The following is a 23205-nucleotide window of genomic DNA, read 5'->3' as shown; positions in this document are numbered from 1 at the left end:
GCGATTACCAGACTCGGCGAGGATTCATGATGTTTTCCACATTTCCCAGCTGAAAAAGGCAGTTGGTAATCATTTAGTCCTTCCAAAGTTGTCGAGTACTTTGACTGCTGATATGGAGGTTTTATTAGAACCTGCTCAGATAGAAGGGGTTCGTGAAGGGGCGTCGGGGCAGGAATTTTGATTCGATGGAAGGATCTTCCATCTTATGAAGCTACATGGGAGTTGATGACTGATATGGTGCAACAGTTTCCTAGTTTTCACCTTGAGGACAAGGTGAATGTTTGGGCGGGGAGTAATGATACGTCCCAAACAAACCGCTTTGGTCGTGTTTATCAGAGACGCTTTAAGAAAAGTTTAAAATAGGATAATTATAAGTTATAGTTATCTAGTTATTATTGCTTAGTTATTTTATTATTTAGGAATCGGATGTTTAGGACTTTTGGTTATTTTAGCAGGTCACTATAATTGGTGCACCATAGGGAGAATTGTTTCTTTTGTCGATTAATTAATAAAGCCGTGAGGTAATTTTGGAGTTCTTCCTGTGACTCGAATAACAGGAACAGTTCATGGGAATACCTGTGATCATACCACGCTTGCATCTCGAACTCGCCACCATCTATCACATAAGGCAAAGGCTCTCTTGAACATAACTCTCGAGACTAGACTCAATCCTCTCTTGGCACCCTCTTAAGGGTAAAAGACCGTTTTACCCCCTTCTTGGTCCAAAGGCCACATTGCTGACCAAACCCTAAAAGTCAACAAAAGTCAACGGTCAAACTTTGACCCAACTCGCCGAGTGCACTCCGGTGACTCGGCGAGTACACACATGTCCACTAACTCTTTTCCCCGCTTGGTACGTCAAGTCCCTCCCTATGCTCGACGAGTCATACCAGACAGGAATCGCAGGACCACCCCGACTTAACTCGCCGAGTCTCAAGAACAACTCGGCGAGTACCGCCCTGAACTCCAGTCCTCTAACCCCCTACTGACTCACTGATTCATCCCCCAACTCGGCAAGTCTATTCACTGAGTAATTTACGTGAAACCCTAACCCTACTCGCCGAGTCTCAAGAACAACTCGGCGAGTTCATGCCATGTACAAACTCTACTGCCCTCCTGAGGTCAAATCTGTTTCCCCAAACCATAGATCTGACCTCCCCAAGCATGAATGTCACGTAAAGTTCGAAACTTGATGTTTGTATAACCATAACAAGGCATCAAAAGGGGATTTAGTCCCAAAAATGGCAACCTAAGGCCAATAACCCCAAACTAGTCCATAAAGCTCCAAGGGTCAAAGTCTCTGGACCTCTTTGAGTCCAAATCCAAGGCACAGACTCGAAGAGGGCCATTTGCTCCACATAATCACTCTCCAAAGGGGTTAGAAAACCCTAAATCTAATGATCAATACCAAAACTGAAGGAGGTTCGAACCATTACCTCAAAATGATGTCTCTGAACTCTGGAACTGCTTGAATCGCACCTCCTCTTTGCTCTTGTCACCTTCTTCTTGCTAAACCAAGGGTTCAAGGATCAAAAAGTGACTTCTTCTCCCTCACAACGATTTGGCTCACTTAGGGTTCTCTCAAGGGACTGGTAGCCGCAATGGGAGGCTATAAGTGCCCTTAAATAGGCTCCAAACCCGGGGGATTAGGGTTTCATTAAATAGTGTGGACTCGCCGAGTCCACTAATGGACTCGCCGAGTCCGGACGTGAACCTGGATGAACATCCGTGACCCTACTCGGCGAGTCTTGGCTCCAACTCGCCGAGTTCCTCCTCAAACTCCAAAATAATTAAATAAAATGATATACCTGGGAAATCAGGATGTTACAATTCTCCCCACTAGAATCAGACTTCGCCCTCGAAGTCTCACTCTGGAAACAACTCCGGATGCTGCTCACGCATCTCGCGCTCCGGCTCCCAAGTAAGCTCTAACCCCTTCCAGTGTTGCCACTGGACCTGCACCAGAGGCACCTCTTTGTTCCTCATAACCTTGATCTTTCAATCCCGCATAGTCACCGGTCTCTTAACGTAGTTCAGGCCCACATCCACCTGAATATCCTTTAATGGCACTACTGCCGACTCCTCGGCTATACACTTTCGCAGCTGCGACACATGGAAAGTGTCATGGATCTGACCTAGCTCTGCAGGTAGCTCCAACCGGTAGGCTACCTTGCCTACCCTCGCTATCACCCGAAAAGGAACGATATATCGAGGCCCCAACTTGCCGCTCTTCCTGAATCGGGTCACTCCTTTCCAAGGAGAGACCTTCAGGAGTACAAAGTCACCGCCCAAAAATTTGAGCTCGAACCGGCGCCTGTCCACATAACTCTTCTGGAGTCTCTGAGCGGTCAACAACCTCTGTCTGACATGCTGTATCTGCTCTGACGTCTGAAGCACGATCTCTGTACTTCCCATCACACGTTGCTCTACCTCTCCCCAGCAAAGGGGGTCCGATACCCCCTTCCCTACAATAGCTCAAAGGGTGGCATACTGATGCACTAATGATGGCCGTTGTTGTAGGAAAACTCTGCCAAGGGAAAATACGGGCCACAATTTCCCCCGAAATCTAATACACATGCCTGAAGCATATCCTCGAGCGTCTGAATCGTTCGCTCGCTCTGAAGTGTCCACAGACATCACCATGGTAAACTCTAGCTCATTTCTCATATTCATCTTCGATACCGAGCACCAGGTCAGCTTTTGGCCCCAGCTGAACCCCTAAAGGTCACACATAACATGATCCAAATATCTCACTAACTTCCTCCCCGTGACCACTATCATGGCCCAGTGACACCCAAGTCATGAAATTCCCTTTTCCTCATAAAAATACAATCCAATCGAAGATCGAATCAGCTCTAACCTCTAGAGTCTGCTGCGCATATTCTCCCGCGCGCCTCGCTAATCCTCCCGATAGAGACGGAGACCCCGGTCTCGCCCCAGTTTAACCACTAGGCTCCAAAAACTCAACACTAGGGCTACTCAAGCCTAAAACTCTTCTGCATCATGCACTTATCGGAGAACACTCCATCATCACACTCTCTTGCCGTCTAGAGGGTACTATGGCTTCCCGCAACATTACGACATCCTCTGACTAGTGAGTACTACAGCTCCCTGTAGTATCACAACGCCAACTAACTAGTGAGTACTACGGCTCCCCGTAGTACCACGACTCCCTCCCTCTGACTTGTAAGTACTATGGCTCCCCGTAGCATCACAGGTCAAGTACATCCTAGTTATAGTTATAGGCTTAGACACCAAATCCAACAAAGTCTGGATCTACAAAGCTTAGAGCTTACACTTGCTTCTCCAATGGAATCCTTCTTCAAGAATGCACCCAAAAATCACACTAATGCTTCCAAAACTCACAATTGGTGGCTAAGGTTTCAAAGGAACAATTTTAGGTGATGGAGGCTGGTAATGGGAAGGGTTCCAAGAAGTTAGAGCCCTTAAATATGGGTCAAAACCTTAGGATTATGGTTTTAGTCAGTAGTAGTTACTATACTATGCATAAATCATAAACCTTGTGATATGATTCTAGCATCTATGCCCTGCGTAGCGCAAAACCCCCAACTTCCAATTAAACTTCAAACAGTCATAACTTCTTCGTTTCAGCTCTGTTTTTGGCGTTCTTTATAGGCATGGAAAGGTATTGAAGTGATCCACAGTCTTATCTAGTTACTTTTGACTAAAACATATTGACCTAAAATCCTTAATTCATGCAAGAAACCCGAGATATCACCTTTCCAGTTGTACCCTTTGCTTTAAGGCACAAATCGAGGGCTTTAATTACTTAATCTAACATTACCAACACATGAAAAGGGCCTAAACAATATTCCTTTAGACCCCATCACTTGATCAAATTATGTCCGAACATCTCGAAATTAGAGTATCACTAAAACCAGGTGTTACAATTCTTCCCCACTTAAACTGGATTTAGTCCTCGAAATCTGACTTGGTTAGAATTACTTAAAACCATACAAACACTATTTCATATGCCCCCTCCCATCGATTTATAAAATTAACACATCCAATTTGAAAACTTGAGAGACCATGCAGAACCCAAATGATGCCAACACAATCGAAACACTTGAAAACATTCAATTACAACAACCATCTCCACATCCCCTAATGGTACGACCCCACTTATAGTGAATTACTCAAACCAGGAAAGTCTCGAAGCTAAGACTGAACTAACTTATACTTCAAAGAATCGGGAATCCATCAATCTAAAATTCTAGGGACAAACATATTGGTTGATGATCATCCACTCGTTATACTTATCCTAAGTCTTTGACCAAGAACACCACCAAAAACAAGTATAAAAATACTCAAAATATTTCGATGGAGAATTTCAACCCAACCCAAGCTCAGAAACCTCCTAAATACACTTGACTTCCTGCAAAGTCATCACTATCCTGCTGTCACAACTAGGAATTCTGATGCTTTGTAAACGCTTAACAAGGATAACATTGTAACTAAAACTTGAAAGCATGTATGATGCTTATTCAATGACAACAGAATTTCATCAAACACCTTGTACAAACACTCAAATAGTCAGCGAAAGATTGGAAACCCTGGAAATCCCGGTCTAAGTCCAATATGGACTAGGATTTCATTATTGGGCCTAATGGACCAATAAGCTTACAATTTGATTATTTTGGGCTTAGAACTCTTAAATGGGCTCTAATTGGACCCACTTTCATGAGACTTAACCTTTTTGGGCCTTATAAGCCTAAAATGGACTAGTTTATCTTTAATGGGCCTTATTGGGCCATAACAAATCCAATTAGCTTTAATGGACTCAAATCCATTCTCTTATACAAAAATTGGGCCGTGAGCTACCCTAAGGGCTCAATGGGCCGATAAATACTCTTTAGGCCTTAAAATATCGAAATGAGGCAAATAATGGCCCAAACTAAGCAACTATTATCTTCTAGCCCATGTTTTCGGCCCAAACATATAATAATAATAATAATAATAATAATAATAATAATAATAAGAAAGGATGAAATGAGGGTTGAAATTTATGGTGCCACCTTATAAATATACATAGGATATCCATGCACCATTATCATGTCTCCATACAAGTCAACTCATCTCACTCTCTCCCCTCTCCTTTTCTATCTTCGTCCGAGACCACAAACCCCCCCACTCTCTTCAATCTTCTCCCCAAACTCTCTTAAATATTGCAAGAACATTTCCTCACTTCCATCACATTTTCGAGATTTGCTTAGGTTTCAAGAGGATCTTCACAAGATAATCATCATTCTTGGTAAGCCTTTACACATTCAGGTTTCATAACTCCATCTTCATGATAGATCATTCTTTTAAACAAAGTATTTGGTGATCATACTCCTAGAAATCTTCTTGAGTTCGAGATCTACTCAAGAGAGTTGCTAGGGCGAAAAATATCTTCATCTTTCCACATGTTCTTAAAAAAACCGAATCCACAAATTCAAGGTGAGTTCATACCCCTCTATTTTCGGTTTTCATATGATTTATGGGGGAGAATACAAGTAAAATGTGAAGATCTATGTGTATTTGTATGTTATGTGTGATTTCTTGTGTTTATGTGGTGAATATGTGCTAAAAATGAAAGATATTTCGAGATCTATAGTTCAAAAAGGAAAAATAGGTGATCTAAGATATATTTCACTTAACACGTCAAGATAAACTACCATACAAGGTTATAATAAGCATACTACAACATAAAACTTGTTATTGAACTATTTTTGATAAATAAACAAAAGATGGGGAAAAAGATGTCATTTATGATTTTTACAAGGATCAAAAGGTCAAAACAGCTAAAATAAAAGTTTTTATAAATATTATGCTTTTTAAAGGACTAAAAATGTAAATTTTAGCCTAATGGGCTAAAATTTGGGCTTTTCGGCTATTTAGGCCCAAATATGCGAAAAATCAAATTTAAGGGGGCTGAAATGGAAAGTTTTATCAAAACAGGGGCTATAAACGTAAATGAACCTATTTCAGGGGCTTAAATGGCCTTATTTATCAAAAGGGACTAAAACTGCTAAGATTTTGGATTTTGGGTAAAAATTGTAAAAATTGCAAAAAGTGTGGATTTAAATGCAAATCTTTTAACTAAGGGGTTGAAACTGTCCAAAATAAAATTTTGGGATAAAACATTATTTAATTAAGTGTTTAGGTCAAAAATGTCAAGAAAATAGTTCAAGGACCCAATATGTCATTTCTCATAAAAAGGGCTAAAAATTTGCCAACTTTACCAAAATAAGAGGTTTGAATTGGTCAAACTAATATTTTTGGTCAATTGTGTTAATAATAAAATAATTGGGTCAAAATATAGAAAACTTATAACTTATGGGTTTAAATAGAAAAATATATATTTTTATAAATCTATGAATCATTATAAAACAATTTGGTGATTATTACGACATATCGATTAAATAACTTCCCAACACTAATACTGTGACATCCCATTTTTACGGCAAAAAAAGACCGATTTTGTTTATGCTTTATAAAAATCAGAGTATCTCTTTTAATAAAAACGTTGCGGAATTTGTTCCCAGAATAAAAACATGATAATTTCATTATCAAAACATTTCCGAAGAAATGTATTTTTATTCATTTTAAAACATTTTGGATGTCATCGTCAATACATAAACATAAGCATAAACAGAACTTACATTCATTTACATTAGTGATCTATATCTCCTTAATCTCTCAGTGTAATGTAACTTCACATCGTCACCTGTGATACAAGTAAACTGAGTGGGTCAGGTTGGGAAACCTGGTGAGTACATAGGGTTTTCAACTCACAATAATATAATTATTATGTTTAATCATCAAACAATTAACCCAATTCCCCATCCCCATTATCTTCTTTATTCCTAAGTACCTTCCCTAAGGATTTATCCTAAGGGTCGTCTCCTACATCATATTTACCTCTCATCTCCTTACATCGTATTTCCTTATATGTTTGTTCCTAAGGACTCTCCCTAAGGATCATCGCCTACATCACATAGACAATATTGATTCAAGGATTACTCCCTCAATACGTGCCCAACAAGGGTTAGGGTATCATCGCATGAATACGTAGTTACAACATCGCCTGAACTCTTAATTCATAGTAAGGGGTTAGAGTATCATCGCATTAATACGTAGTTACAACATCGTCTGAACTCGTAATTCATCACCTATGGGTTATGAGCATGCTGGTGTTTCCACGGGGTTGTCTATAATAGTTTGTGGTCGCCATCTATCCTCACCTAATTATCATCACCTATCTCTCATCATTTTATTTCATCACACATCAACTATTTCATCTATCCATGTTTTATCCCAACATATTATGTAGATATAAAATAAATATACAATTTAAATCATTTAAAACATATAAAAAATCATTCATCCATCATAGACAACAAGTATTTGGATAATATGCACACATAGCACGTAATTTATATAAAATATTTCATATCTATGTGTAAGATGAAAGGGACCATGCACTCACTTGAAAAGGTGGTGCATCCGAACTCAGACAGCGCTTCGTTTCTTAAAAATAATTTCCTTCGACGAAACCTAGTATTATTACCACTAGAGTTTAGTCTATTATTCGCCGAGACTAATTAATAGTCTAACTATTATTACTATTATATAAACGTTAAACAATACTTATATAACCCATAATAATAGCTCAAGTACTTATTATAAGCTCCTAATAACGTTACTATAATTAAATAAACGATATATTAAAATAGTATAGTCGTAGCTCACTTACAGCGGGTTTTATAGAAACTCGGGCTTTGCTTGGAGCAGCGTTCCTGAGCCAAAAAGCTCTTCTTCTCAGAGCCGTCAAGCACTCCGGGGATTCTGCCTCGTGCTAGGGAGGTTCCCTAGGTTTTTCGGTGGGTTTCGGGGCTAGGGAGAGGTTCTAGAGAGAGAGAGTAAAGAGAAGACAAAATGGGAAAGGTGTGAAGAAAATGAGAGTGGGAGAGGTTCTATTTATAGGGTGAAAATGTCTGAACTTGGTGCCACATGTCACCATCTAGTGGCAAGACTTGGGGAGAAAGCAATGGCCAAGATTGTGCCACGTCACCCATTTTCGCACAGCACACTTCCGACTTCTAAAATCCATAACTTTCACATACGAGCTCCATTTTTGACGTTCTTTATATCCACGCGTAGGTAAAAATAAGATCTACAACTTTCATTTTGACTCTGTCGGCTAATTCTCGACCGATCTTAAATTTAACAGTACGAGGAGATTATACTGTTAAATATCCGCGTAAAATTCATAACTTCTACATACGGACTCTGTTTTCGTCTGTCTTTTTACCGTTGAGTTCCTATTAATGTGATCTTCAATTCTCATTTAGGTCACGTAGACCAAAAACCGCTCGATCTAAAATTCGAGTTTTGGGTTGTGCACTGCTAAGCCAAATTTTAGAAAATTCATAACTTCCTCATACGAAGTCAGATTTGGGCGTTCCTTTTATGGACGCTCTCGGTTTAACGTATACTACAACTTTGGTTTAGATTACTAAGGCCAAAAAGTTCTCCGTCGTAAATTCACTATTTACGTCTCCCGGTGTTGTGTCGGTTTTGCCGTAAAACTTCGACGGACCATAACTTCTTCGTTATAACTCGGATTTCGGTGTTTTTTATATGTACGGAACCCTTGAGATGTATTCTACAACATGGTTAAGATTATTTTAAATAATCTTTTGTCGAAAATTCATTTTCGACCTCTATTATCTCTAAATTGACTAGCCCGGATTTACGGGCGTTACAAATATTATACAAAAAAAGTAAACATTCTAATTGTTGGGCTTGAAAGATTTTAATCATGCTTATTGGGCCTTCGTGACCCATTAACATGACTTTTGGGCCTAACATACATGTTTATCGGGCCTCCTGTGACCCAATTACATGCTTAAAGGACCCTCAATGGCTTTTACATGCTACTGGGCCTCAGTGGTTCATTAGCATTGCTAGTAAGGTCCAAATAAATCATATGCGAAATAGGCCAACGTGTCCTTTGTATACTCAACAGCCTTAAATAACATACGTTGTTAGTAGGACCTCGTGGTCCTATTCTCCTCGTCTGTTAGGCTTACCTTCTATTCAAGTAAACAAAAATCAGGTCGTTAATCAAGGTTAATCAAATTCATTTGGATTAAGTGAGTAATGACGAGCAACACCAATAAGTTTCAGTCGTAGTCTGTAGTTATAACCAAAGTCTTCTGGAGGGAGAGCGAGAGTTTGTGTATAGATCTATATGGGGGTGACTCCTCCACACCTAAGTTGTTCGCTACAGTTAGACTCGGCCAGTCTAGGGTGACAAAATCTTAAGATCAATTCCGGCGTTCACTAGAACGCCAAGACAGACGAACTAGTCATTATCATGCATGGTTATAACGACTCAAATAGAGATCCAATACCATCTAAGTAATCAGGGTAAATCATATTCATTCATTGTGACGATATAATAATACAAAACGATCATACTATTTTATCGGAAAACATCGGATTTTCCGGGGAAATCAACATTATTCACTTGTACTTTCAATAACTATAATGCAAAACTTCTCATTTATACACGTTTTGAAATCATTCACGTATATACCTATGGATCATCACACTTTTTGTATAAACAATTGCCGTTTCAGAAAATATCGGATTTTATGGATTTTATAAACTACACAAAACATTTTCATATCAAACCTGCTTATGAACTCACCAACATTCTATATGTTGACGTTTTCAAAATAACTTGTATTCTCAGGTAACAGATAAGCTGAAGAACAATACCAAGTGTGTTAGGATGTTATGTTTTGAAAACTCTTAAATAATTTATGCTATGGATATCTAATATTTAGACAATGTACTTCATGTGAACAAGGTCAGTTGTAATGTATTAATGCATGGTGATGTTTATGTTATGTTTCATATATATTCATTGTGATGATATTTCAATTTAAGTCACGCGAGCACTCAGACGTTTCCGCCGTCTGGTTCGGGGGTGTGACACCCGTCGTTGCCACGAGTGTATCAGTTGTCAATCTAGAAGAAAATATTGGGCAACATACATAATCCCATATGCTCTAACAATTCATCCAATTTTCCTACAACAAACTCTACCACCGGTGACTCAACTCACTTGAAACCAATCTTGCAACAACGAATAAAGATCCACCAAAGAACTCCATGAGGAATTGTCGATAAATTACCATGACTTTTCCAGCAAGTCAAAATCCTACAAAAATCTGACCTATACATGTAGGCTACTTAGCCATCAACAGTATTCCCATACTGTTCAAAATACTCAATTAGGCCAAAGACCAACCGAATTACACCATATGGATCTCCACGACATAACTATCGGCCGAACACATAAGTGAAATCCACGAGGGTCCATGACACGTCATGAAACCATCCAACCATTGGAATGAGAAGATCACAGTTCCTTACCGTTCTTTCCATCACCCAATCTCAACCATAAAAGTTCCCGACCAGTGCCCGGTGACCCTATAGAAATACAATCATCATCCCATTGACTTGCAGGAATCCAGTCAATGTCCCACGCACCACTTACCAAAACCACAAAAGACATACCATAGTACAATATGAAACCCTTCCATAGTCTCACAACCATTCTTGGTACAATCTAACTCACCCTATAGAATGCTATGAGCCAAGTCGTAGACTTAACACACCGCCATAACTGTCTACCAACCTAGTGAATGCTAAGACTACCTCGCAGTCTTAAAAAACTTTCACAACTGAGATGGGACCAACCTATGGTCTTTCCAACTACCCATAAGAATACCTAACCAAAGATTAATACGAGCCGAACCCCCAACATTTTGATCATATAAGGCGTTCGGGTCGTGCTTCGAACCCCAGAGCCTTCATCAAACAAGAACAGACAAAGAGGTCCTAACACAACCTTCAACCTAAACCTAGCTATGGACTAAAATGCGCCCCCTACTTCTGTTTAATGCCCCAAATGAAATAACATGAATCCTTAACCTTTGATTCCCTGATTGCAACTGACCAATGAACACTATTCCTTGCATGAGCCTTGGCTTAAACCATAACCAGAAACCAACTATCCTCTTGTCCTTAGATACGAAACTCCAAGTTGATCCTCACTTGGAAATATTTTTGATATTCTCCCCCACATGGAACCAGCCACTCCCTAACAACTTCAATAATTCCACTATGTGTACATAATCTATAGCGACGACACGCTAAGATTTCCAACTAGTGATCACAATTCATATTAATAAACATTCCAACTATAAAACATTCTCAAAGTAATATCCCAATATTAAATAATCGAGTAGATCCTACAATTGCTCCACTTATTGAACCAAACTTCATGGTTGAAGTAAAACTCCATAATTAACTTGAATGCTAACAGAACTGATATTAGATTCACTCATTTCCAACCCTACTGATGCGACCCGCCAAAATTAGATTTTGTGTAGATCTGAGGCCCTTCCAAAAAAACTAATCAACGTTTCTCTTTCACCCTAACTATGGTTCCAAAATATCTATTGCTCCACACTTGAAGAAACATCGATGCACCCACAAAATCGTTAACTGATAAACCTCAACAATTCTCGAACAATCTCAACTGAACAAAACCCATGCGGAAATGCATCCACCACACCTTGAAGTAGGTTGATAAATCAACAATAGCTCTACCCTTACTAATGATAGCGATCGGTTCAACGAGCTAACCAGCCCTTCAACTAAACGACACACGCTCCCTTTAACTCTTTTTCGGTTTCCCAAAAGGGACAATTGGCTACATCGAGATATTATACAGAAGCTTTCGATGCAAGGACCATGCGTAGAACCCTGAAAGTATGAAGCCAACAACAACTCACCCTACACCTATATTTTGACCAATCCCTTAATCCTCGCCACTATAAAAGATCTCAACAATCTCGAACACCATAAATCCAATGAACTTACACTGTAATTTCCTTCGACTCATTGATGAAGCCATCAAAATCAATACGACTGTTGATTCTTCAAGCATAATGCTTAACCTTCCTCCACTTAGGACTTATTCTATAATTGATTGATGTCCCCCACACCAATACCTAAAACCAGATGATCCAAATACCTTCTAAATATGGTTCTCGGTATGCAAAATGACATATGACAATTCTTTGAATAATAACCAACAATCGGAAGGAAGTACTGAGCCTTACATGGAGATGTCGGAAACTCTTCCCAACATCATCGCCTCAATCTTAACATAATCGATCAAAACACCATTAGATTGATGGGGCACCTTAAGAACTGAGCATTGGGAAACCAAAAATTGCATTAGAGGAGTTTATCCACAACCTTACCTTCCTCTAGGATTCAAGGATCCTTTATAGATGCTCAATCAATAGCTCCAAAAAACTCAACATTTCAATAGAACTCTCTGTCCCAAATTAGAAGATCTTGATCCTCCCTGCATACCCTTGATCTTCTAAAAATTATGACACACATCCTACTCGCAACATGATCCTCACCTACGCCACCGAACCAAAAGAACAGTCGAGTATCAAACATTTCCTTGCTAGAAGACGGAAGAGATTCACCACAAATCGACCGATACCCCCTTTCAATAGAAATGGATGCGGAGCACACCCTCCCTTTCTTATATCCATCAACTGACATACATCTGATCCCTTTACCCCCTCCCCCTCAATGTGGGAGGTTGGAAAAACATAACCATATCGTAGAGAATGACGTCCTAATCCATCGGCCGACCATTCATCCTCAGGCTGCAACACTCGGGTCGACCATCTCATTCGCTTTCTACATGAGTCTTGCGACTCAAACTGACACTACTTTGAACAAGGTATTCAATACCTCAAGACCAAATAATTCATACAAATTTTTAACTCTCAGATCCAAACTTCCATGGGCTCTAAGGCTCGAATAAATACCAGGCTCTTCTTCATCCTGGCAAATCATAACCGAAAGACTGACAGATACGGAAACACTGCAACAAATCATGGTGCCAAACCATGCTATCTTCCCTCAACCAGCTTCTTAGAGTCCCTAATGACTTTCCTCGATTCAAGTACGGATCTTGTGCTTCCAGTAGTACGGGCCCGATACTACTTTCCACATCCGCTCATACTTTCTTCAAGGACCACCTCGAGTCTTATAAGCCACCTACTCTTAATAAAATTCCCAATACCCGCTAAAAAGCGTATTATCTACACTAAAGCACTTCCTAGGCTCTCCTAGGATCCCCGCCTCACCCTGCCATCAGCTGCTAAAAGACCCCTACCATTGCCAGCTAACTACTTCATGAATAAAATTACATGCACCAAAGCTTAAATAATCCTTCGACTAAAAGACTTAGCCCTACAACGGTTAGATGCAAACGAGAGTTGCGCAATAGGTCCAAATCAATCACTCTATAATTGTTTAACCCTTGCAGCATGCAACTTAGCGTATTCATTTATTAGTTAACTCACATCAATATGAGTCCTACAAAGCACAAAGCAAGAAGCACTCGAGCAGTGGAACTCTACAGGAAAAAAGGTATCAAAAGGTAGCTTCTCTAATAGGTATTCTAACATATCACTAATACACATAAAACAAGTGTAGGTGTCTTGGGGAATAGCTTTCCTTGGCTTTGGCTGATTGTACACATCGCATCCTATCCGTCGATTATTTTAGAGTTAATTTTTTGAAAAATATTTTGCAGATCCATAGTTTGAGTCTGGAATCACACAAGTGTTTATCTAATTCTCTCAAGCTAGGGATCTTATACCAACTTGTAACATCCCAAAAACCAAGATAAAATTTTTCATTTTTATATAACATTTTCATAAACCACAAGATAATCAATCATCGTTTTCAAATCAAATCCATAGAGTCAGAGTATCAAATAATCTCTCAATTATAAATCAGTAGGAGGATGTGTGCGATCACACCTTTGCCTTCCATCAATCACTATTAGTATCTAAAAAAATTACAAACAACTGAGTAAGCATGAAGCTTAGAGGTTGTTTGATAGTTACTAACTGGTTTAGAACTGACTGAGTTGGAAGCTGACTGGGTTAGAAGTTCTGACTGAGTTAATATCTGACTCGAACTTGTTGTTCGGTTTTATATCTGACTAACTAGCAAAATGAATATATTAAATTCATGTCAATTTGATTTAACAAGTTAAAAAGTTATATTAAAGAGAGCTGCCATAAGATCTCAAAGACTTGATCAAACCATCAGAATTTTACAAACAACAACAAAAAAATCTGAACAATCAATAGCAACAAGCACATCAAACGAGCACAACAAGCAGCAATAAATAATCTCAGCAACAAATCGAGAATTTCAAAAACTGAAGTCATTAACTCAAAATAGTGGACAACCATCGGTACATATGTAAGCAACTGATTTGTCAAATTATCGTAATCACATCACACAGAAGAAAATCAGATTTTAATTAAATCAGTCGGCGACCAATTTGAGTTCCAATCCTATCAGTTTACGATCCCAATTTGACAAATTCGTGTTCCATAGTCGATCAATTCTCGATCCCAATTGAATCATATACAAAATCGGGATCGACAAATTTCATGTTCCAGGTCGCGTATGCAGTTTGTCATCATGGTGACTATGGGAGAAACTCTGCGGCTGATTGAAGGGAACCTGCGTTCTTGAACTTTTGACAAAGTACGAAGGAAGCAACGTGAAAGGCATAAATGAGAAAGACGCATGATGGACTCGGTCAACAATCTTTCAATCATGGACCGAGTAAGGAGCTAGGTCAGTGATTGGTGGCCGAGTCGGACATTTTCGGGCTTTAGCAAACAAGCGGACCCGGGCCGAGTCAGCCGAGATTGTTGACCGGACCCAATCAGTTCACTATCAAACGGAGCCTTAGTGAGTTCCCACAAAATACCCCACACAAAAATACATATACAATGCATGCACCCCAGGCCCACAACATAAGACTGGATTGCCCCCGAGCCCACAACATGGGACTGGATTGCCCTTTATTGGCCCACAACCCATGATTGGCTTGCTCCTAAGCCCACAACATAAGACTAGAATGCCCTTCCCGACCCTCAACTTATGATTGGATTTCTCCCAAGCCCACAACATAAGACTGGAATGCCCTTCCTGGTCCTCATCTTATGACTAGCTTGCTCCCAGGTTTGTTGACGTCCAACATAAAGATGTACCGCCTCAAACCAACCACACTATGTCGACACATGAAAACAAATAAATACTTGTAATCATACAGATTTCCCAATCTAACAGACCACTATAGCATAACAACATCCTATACACAAGGATACATAACACAATCTAGTGGGTCGACATTGGTGCCTTCGACCCACGGGTACAGTGAGGAAAACTCACCTCAACCCCGAAGACAAGATAAACTAGCCACTCGAGCTGAAGATATCAACCCACCTCTTGCTAAATATATCCACAATAAAACTCTAATTAAAAATCAAGGAAATGACTGGCCCACCTAGGCTCGCAATTAAACCTCCTTTGGTCAAAAGACCATTTTGCCCTTCTAATACAAAGTCCCAAAGTCAAACTTTCCAAAAATTCAACAGTCAACCCCCAGTTGACTGATGACTTATGTAACTAATCTAATCCCAAAAACCTCTATTAAGCTCTTAATACAACAAACCCAAATCTCAAAATCCCAGATCTGATCTTAATAAATGTCTTAATGGATAAAGTCCCTAACTTTATCCATTTACATGGCCAAGATGAACACACAACAAAAATCTAAGTCCAAGATGACACCTTTTGCTCAAGAACTCATGCATGGACGGATGAGAGTGCCCAAGCTCTCATTTTTATGACTTTATAACCTCAAAAACATCAGAAGGAGGTCTAGAGTAACCCTTACTCATAAAGACCAATGTTAAGAGAAAAAAGCATAAAAGCTCATAAGCTAATTAGATCTCATAAATGGAACATCGAGATGAAAGATTTATACCTTCTGGAGACTAGTGATGAAGTGCAAAGTCTGGATCTACAAAGCTTGGAGCTTACACTTGCTTCTCTAATGGACTCCTTTAAGAATGCACCCAAAAATCACACTAATGCTTCCAAAACTCACAATTGTTTGTTATGGTTTCAAAGGGAATGATTTGAGGTGATGGAGGCTGGTAATGGGAAGGGTTCCAAGAAGTTAGAGCCCTTAAATATGGGTCAAAACCTTAGGATTAGGGTTTTGATCGGTGGTAGCTACACCCTACATAACATAAATTACGCCATGCATAAATAATTAACCTCGCGATCTGATTTCAGCATCTACGCCATGTGTAGGGCAAAACCATGAACTTCCAATTCAACTTCAAACAACCATAACTTCTTCGTTTCAACTTTGTTTTCGGCGTTCTTTATATGCACGGAAAGGAATTTAAGTGGTCCACAATCTTATCTAGTTACTTTTGACTAAAACCATATTGAACTAAAATACTTAATTCATGCAAGAAACTCGAGATATCACCTTTCTAATTTTACCCTTTGCTTTAAGGCACAAATCTAGGGGCTTTAATTACTTAATCCAACATTACCAACATCCGAAAAGGGCCTAAACCCTATTCCTTTGAAGCCCAACACCATCACTTGATCAAATTCCGGTCTGGCATCTCGAAATTAGAACATCATTAAAACTAGGTGTTACGTAAACAAATTTTAGTTTGGATTTATTCGTAAATTAGGACTAAATAATTGGACTTTAATATAGATTTCCCTATAAAAATATATAAAAATGTATTTACATATATGATACTTAATTTATATTATAATTTATACATATAATATGTATTTTGCATCTATAATTTATATAAAAATGTATTTTATTTGTATAAATTTGTATAAAAAACATATTTTACTATTTTTTTGGCATATTTGAGTGAGTTAAGAAGGTTCAAAAAAAATAAGTTCCTTGTATAGGGAGTTGGTAATGATAGAAGATAGAGGAGAGAAAAAGCTCATGTGACATCTACATGACAAGTGAGTTGGGGGAAATGGTTAGGTCCAACCTTAGTGGCAAGATATCAAGTTTAAGAATGTTTATGTTGATAAAAGAAACGGTGCAAATGTATGTGTTGTTTAAATGCTATTATGATTTGATCAACAAAACACAAAACTCTTAGGTGTTTATTGTTTTTTGTTTGTAAATCTATTTGGCCTCTCTTGTTTGCGCCGCATAGATATTAGGCTTCACAGACTGTTTGTTTTTATGAAGACTGCAAACCTAAAAAGGTATGCACGTCCTCTTCTTGGCACAGAAGTGGATTGAAGTCTTCTAACCTCTTCAGACATATTCTAGTCTATAAAACATATATATCTTAGTTTTTTTTTTTGGTTTTTATTGTTTTAAAACTTAGATTTATTCCAACTTTATCTATAATAAACAATTTAAAAAAAAAAGTTACAATACTTAAAAGAACAAAAGTTCGACGACACAATCATGACTCTTGTGACAAATTTATAAATAAGAATTTAATTACAATAATAATTGTTAGAGCTGTTTGTATAGATATGAAAAAATTCGTAATACTGTTTTATATTTTTTGTGCCAAATTTTCTAAAATATTATTTAATACTATATCATTCATTTCTTGAAATAAATATTTATGGTCAGTTTTTAATCGATTTAATTGAAAAGATAAAATGAAGATTTTGAAAATTTTATTTAAAATCAAAGTTTCTTTCAATCAATTTTGCATGTTAAATTCTTTTATCGTTAATTATAATATTTAGGTATATCTTTGCAACCAAAGTTTGTTGGTTTTTATCAAATATATATGTTAATTCATACCATTTAATTTTTATTTTTTATAAAATAATACATAAAAATCAATCTACATTTGTTAATTATCTATAATAAAGTCATAAAATTATTGAAAAACTCTTTTTAGTAAAAAAAAAAAAAAAAAAAAAAAGGTTTAGTTAGATTTTAGTTTATTCTAGCAGCCTGCAAATATTAAAAAACAATCTTTTTTTTTCAGACTGCAGACGTTTGATCCATCTTTTCTACTACAAAGATCTGCAGATATGGTCTGCAGACTGTAGACATTGTGCCTCAGAAAAAACAAACAACACCTTAAGAAGGCTACCTTAAGAAGGCTTATTGCACATGGATATGGAAAACACAATTGTAGATGACAAAATGGAAAAAAGGTTAGAAATGTCATCATATACCAACCGATGTTCAATAAACCGGTGAAGACCTCATCACCTACAACCAAGAACGAAATGCAAAATTGCGTAGCAAATACATTTTCTAACGCCAGCCATAGCCAAAAATACACATATAGCAACAACACTTACAATTATTGAAGTTTTATAAGTTAATATCATGAGACAAAACCTTCCCAAAAAAGATCATACCATAGGATATAAAACAAAACTCCCGAAACCAGACCAAAATAATAACCGAAACCCAACCGAAAAAACCTAAAACTAAACTGAAAAAAGCGATCTTAAATACCAAAACAAAATAATGAGCACCTTACATGTATTCATGTTGTTCCCTATATAGTCTTTGAAACTTGAATTTTAAATTCTAACCAAAACGAAAATAAAAATCCAAAGGATTTATTGCAGTAAACAAAGCACCACTACTACAATAGAGAATTCAGTTGCACATATCAAAATACAACATATGGATTTAGTAAGACCAATTTTGAGTCTACACATCTGCCATTTGAGTGTCCTCTGCCATTATAATTTCCATATCTCGTATGTCTCTCTTCAACACATTTCCCAACCTACCAACCGCTTCCGTTTGCTGTTGTAATACCTGAAAATTTAACCCATTACAGTAATAAAAATTGTTTCGTAACCCTAATGATATGGGTAAATAAGTCATTTTATCATCAAATCTAACTGTCATGGGATACTTACCTCATGCATATCTGAAAGACTCTGTTCATGAATTTTGGTAGATCCCGGTAAAAAGACTGAACTACCCCCATGACCATTTGCTTGAACACGAGCTACAGTCAGCAGATTCTGAACCCGCCTCGAGAGTTCAGCTCCAGATCCTTTCAACTGTAAGGGTATTTTTGTAATTTCAACCAAAAGTCTGTAAAAAAAAAAAAGCATGCAGAAGATGAGATGAAACTATTAACTATACTATACCTGTCTGATTATAGCAGCCAGCTTCTCGGCTAATTCAACTTCTCCTTTGGTCAAAGGCAACCGAAATCCCTTGGCCTCTAATGCCTCCAATATTCTCATTAACTTTTGCAAGAAAAGTAAAAATGTATACAATTAAATTAATTAACTCTGTAAAATATAAAAAGTTATATATTCTGTGTACCCTTAAGAGGCGCCTTTGTAGAGCTTTCTCTGATTGTCTCAGTCTCTCTATTCTAGGAAAAGTATCAGCTTGGAAATGCCTCTGAAGCTGTAAATTTGTTTTAACCATTAATATGTAGCATAAAAGGTGTGTTTTTGCACAGGTGTCATAGATTATAGAATAGAAAAGATTACCACTTTCACATTGGTTTGAGTCATTTGCAATCTCTCAGCATCTGAAAGTATGACTTCATCTTGAAGCTAAATAAAATATGAATACAAGTTCATAAGTCATAACCACATCTAATATTGTTTGTACATTAAACTAACACTGATTGCTAAAAGAATAAAGGTTTTGAAATTTGTTTTGATTAAGAATGTAGTGATATCATATACCTTCAAGCGCTCAGAAAGATCTTTGAAACCCTTAACAAGTTGGGGCCAAAGACGTTCACGGTTGGAACTTTCCATACCTTCTAGCTTGCCCATTGCCTCTGCCCACATTATCTGGAAATCACAAACTATCTACCATTCTTAGCAAGGTATAATTTGTGAAGGAAGAAACTCCATGGAAGGGGTTTATAGATTCAAAACAAGGAAGAAGGAATGAAGGATGCGAGTAAACTTACATCTGATACACCAGCAGGCTTTGTCCTAAGTTGTGGTTCAGTCACACTGAACAGCAAGTGCTGCAGAACATAAACATAGTTGAATATCACTTTAGCTTTTAAAGATGACAACTTCTGTAATTGCATCTGGAATTCTATGTAAAAATTTTAAATTGAAGATGCTAAAAGCAAAAGGACTCCAACCTTGAACGCATACTTAGGGTTAGTAATTTCATCCTTGTACGCATCAAGTATTGCCTGATGGGAGAAACAGAAAACAAGTCAATTCACTACATAAGTAGTGTAATGCAGATAATTGAGGAACATCTAGGGTTAGGGTTTCAATTGTTGAATGCAAATGTAAATATGCATATACTTGAATGTCTCGATCAGCAAGGGAGAATGGAAGCTGGGCTACGGGAGCCATCTGAGTGGTTAACTGAGCATTAAACGGCGTTGCAGCAGGGGTTGTCTGCCCGAAAGGATTAACATTGGATTGCGTCGTTGCCCCAAACGGAGTCGAAAATCCGAAAGGGCTTGAGCTTTGTTGCTGAAACGGAGACGTTTGTTGCTGCTGTTGCTGAGAGAAAGGAGTGGAGAAGAGTGATGTACCGAAGCCTGTGGCAAATGATGGCGTTGACGGCGTTCCGAAGGCTGGCGTTGAGGAAGGGGTGCCAAATGCAGGGGTGGATGCGGGAGTGCCAAAGGTGGAGGATGGAGTGCCGAATGCTGGCATGGCGGACGGAGTGCCAAAGGGGGAGGAAGATGCCTGAGCTCCGAACATTGTGGCGGAGCACGGCGGAGACTGTGGGAGGAGACCTAGAAAGAATAGTGTATATTGCCGCCAATTTTTTGAGACTTTATTATTATTGTGATTTCGCCGTTCTCTTGTACATTAACAAAATTGATTTTATATAAAAATACGATACGAACGAAATAACAAAAATAGCATATTTTTAGGACTCATTTAACAAAAACAGTATATTTTTACAAATATCAAGGCTACCAAATTCATATTCCATATCATTAAATATATATGATCAGTATATTACACAAAAAAATGACATGAACTAAACTTGCATCTACATATATCATTTATCTTATAAAACCTTCATTTTAACATGATCTTTATCTTCACACCCTATACAAGCATTTGTATTTTAACTTGTTGCATGTCAATATTCACAAATTATGGTATACAAAGCTAAGTAATCAACATATAATCTTTCTATTAAAACATAAAATTCATGACTTCATTCTTTTATGAGAATTCACATTTGATTCACAATAATACGCTTCCGATTCATCGTAGTTCATAACAACCCAATAATTATATAGCATTTTTTTCGTATCACATGTATACCCACTAGCATATACTCTTCACGTGTGTATATTTAAACATGACATAATTCTTTATTTCATAAGTTTACATCACACATACATAATGTTATCATCCTTCCTTTTTGTACACAAATATCTTATATAACTTCCCCAAATGAACATTATACAAGCAACTTCATATATCATATTGGCTTAATACGAGTATTAGCTTTCCTTAACTTTTTATATGCTATCATCTTCGAAGCACGATAAAAATAGGGATGAATATAGGTGGGTACCCGTCTAAATTTGACAGAACTGGAACTACAGTTCCTAAGATATTAGAACCGGAACTAGAACCATCGGTTCTGGTGCCGGTTCCAAATACCCACTTTTCTTAATAATAATAATAATAATAATAATAATAATAATAATAAAACTTAAGCTAAAATTAATCACTCAAAACTTTTACTAAACTAACGGTTAGAATAGGGTCCATATCCAATCTAAAAGGGATAATGACTTAGAAGGGTAATAAGGTTTTCAGTTTGTTCGTATTAGGTCACTAAGGTTTTTTTTGTGCGTATTAGACCAATATGGTTGTTATTACCGTTTAGAAATAGTCTTTTTACCGGTTTTAACCGGTAAAAATGGCTATTTCTAAACAGTAATAACAACCATATTGGTATACTACACACAAAAAAAATCTTAGTGACCTAATACGAACAAACTGAAAATCTTATTACCCTCCTAAGTCATTAACCCTAATTATTTAGAAAACATGCTTACTAATCAATGTGACTGACTTGTTTGACTGAAAATAGTTGCTTCTATTTAAACTTATCTCACAACCCTTCCAAAACTTCTAAGTCCAAAAACTCATATGATTGATGATCTTCATTACATAAATATGCAGTATTTTATCAATAACTTCTTTTTTTGTCATTTACATGTTTACATGAACACATCCATATGTACAAATACAATCTTACTTTGATACCTCCCATCAGTGTCTACATTTGATAACGAATGGAAATGTAAAATCAACAGGGACTTGCAGAGGATGCCTATTATCAATTATTTTATAAAAAACAAAACCACAACATGAACTAAGAAACTGAAGTTGCAAAATTAATCAAAAATCAACACATAAACAAACACATATAGACTAAATACAACACATAAACGGAAGTTTATAAAGCATGAAACTTAATGACAGGAAAAGTAAAAAACTTAAAGGAGACGTTATAAAAAGAAAGATCACCCTTACTTGCCGCAAATGGTTGAAGACATCAACAAGAAGGTCAATCTAACCATAGAATCCACATGTTGTATGATCATGACTTCAATAGATGAACTAACGAAACGTAAGAATTGCAATTGAACTCTATTAGCATTTGAAAATGGAATTAGGGTTCCAGAGAAGAGGACAAAGGGTTTAAAAAAAAAATTTGGACCATTTCTCGATTTGTGTGTGTCATCCTTGCGTAGGGGTCATGTTAATCTTCTCTGTATCGTTCCAATTTTATCGGATGTCCCCAAATGGATGACTATAGATGAAGAGTTTCGCCATATAGAGGAGTAGCACGTTATATGGGACAACGTGAGTTCTAAACGAACTAGTTTACTGTTGATGGTCATATATTCTCAATGTCTTTAAATTTAGGCTTAATGACTTAGGAGAGTAATTAGGTTTCCAGTTTGTCCGTATTAGGTCACTAAGGTTTTTTTTGTATGTATTAGATCAATATGGTTGTTATTATCATTTACAAATAGTCATTTTTACCGGATAAAACCGGTAAAATGACTATTTCTAAACGGTAATAACAACCATATTGGTCTAATACGCACAAAAAAACTTTAGTGACCTAATACGGACAAACTGAAAACCTAATTACCCTCCTAAATCATTATCCCAATCTAAAACCAAAAAGTTTGAAACTAGACGGAAAACCAAAATGTTTAAAACTACACCAAAAAG

At 37.4% G+C, this 23205-nt stretch overlaps 1 protein-coding gene and 1 non-coding gene across 2 annotated transcripts; both read right to left on the bottom strand.

Annotated features, from left to right (window-relative positions):
- Window positions 1-18457: 18457 nt before the first annotated feature.
- On the bottom strand, window positions 18458-20797 carry LOC111902113 (nuclear pore complex protein NUP54). The gene is made up of 9 exons (XM_023897989.3): window positions 20281-20797; window positions 20109-20162; window positions 19926-19985; window positions 19693-19803; window positions 19492-19557; window positions 19319-19405; window positions 19138-19239; window positions 18901-19047; window positions 18458-18796 (listed from the first exon to the last, which is right to left on the bottom strand). Exons 1-9 carry the CDS (start codon window positions 20686-20688, stop codon window positions 18686-18688), a joined length of 1146 nt encoding a protein of 381 aa, XP_023753757.1. The 5' UTR covers window positions 20689-20797; the 3' UTR covers window positions 18458-18685.
- A 1872-nt stretch (window positions 20798-22669) lies between these two features.
- LOC111902125 (U6 spliceosomal RNA) lies at window positions 22670-22775 on the bottom strand. The gene has a single exon (XR_002853681.1). It is a non-coding gene; the product is annotated as a U6 spliceosomal RNA (small nuclear RNA).
- Window positions 22776-23205: the final 430 nt, after the last annotated feature.

This window comes from Lactuca sativa, chromosome 8 (assembly GCF_002870075.4).
Source record: "Lactuca sativa cultivar Salinas chromosome 8, Lsat_Salinas_v11, whole genome shotgun sequence".
In the NCBI taxonomy this organism is placed as follows: Eukaryota; Viridiplantae; Streptophyta; class Magnoliopsida; order Asterales; family Asteraceae; genus Lactuca; species Lactuca sativa.
Note: the sequence above shows the minus strand (reverse complement) of the source record. Positions and strands in the feature narration are given on the sequence as shown.

Excerpts from the sequence above, each read along its gene's own strand:
- LOC111902113 (XM_023897989.3), bottom strand. The coding sequence starts at position 20,688 with ATGTTCGGAGCTCAGGCATCTTCCTCCCCCTTTGGCACTCCGTCCGCC. Across the intron at positions 19,986-20,108 it reads ACCCTAAGTATGCGTTCAAG|CACTTGCTGTTCAGTGTGAC; the intron begins GTTGGAGTCCTT and ends TATGTTCTGCAG. Across the intron at positions 19,048-19,137 it reads TGGCTGCTATAATCAGACAG|TTGAAAGGATCTGGAGCTGA; the intron begins GTATAGTATAGT and ends ATACCCTTACAG.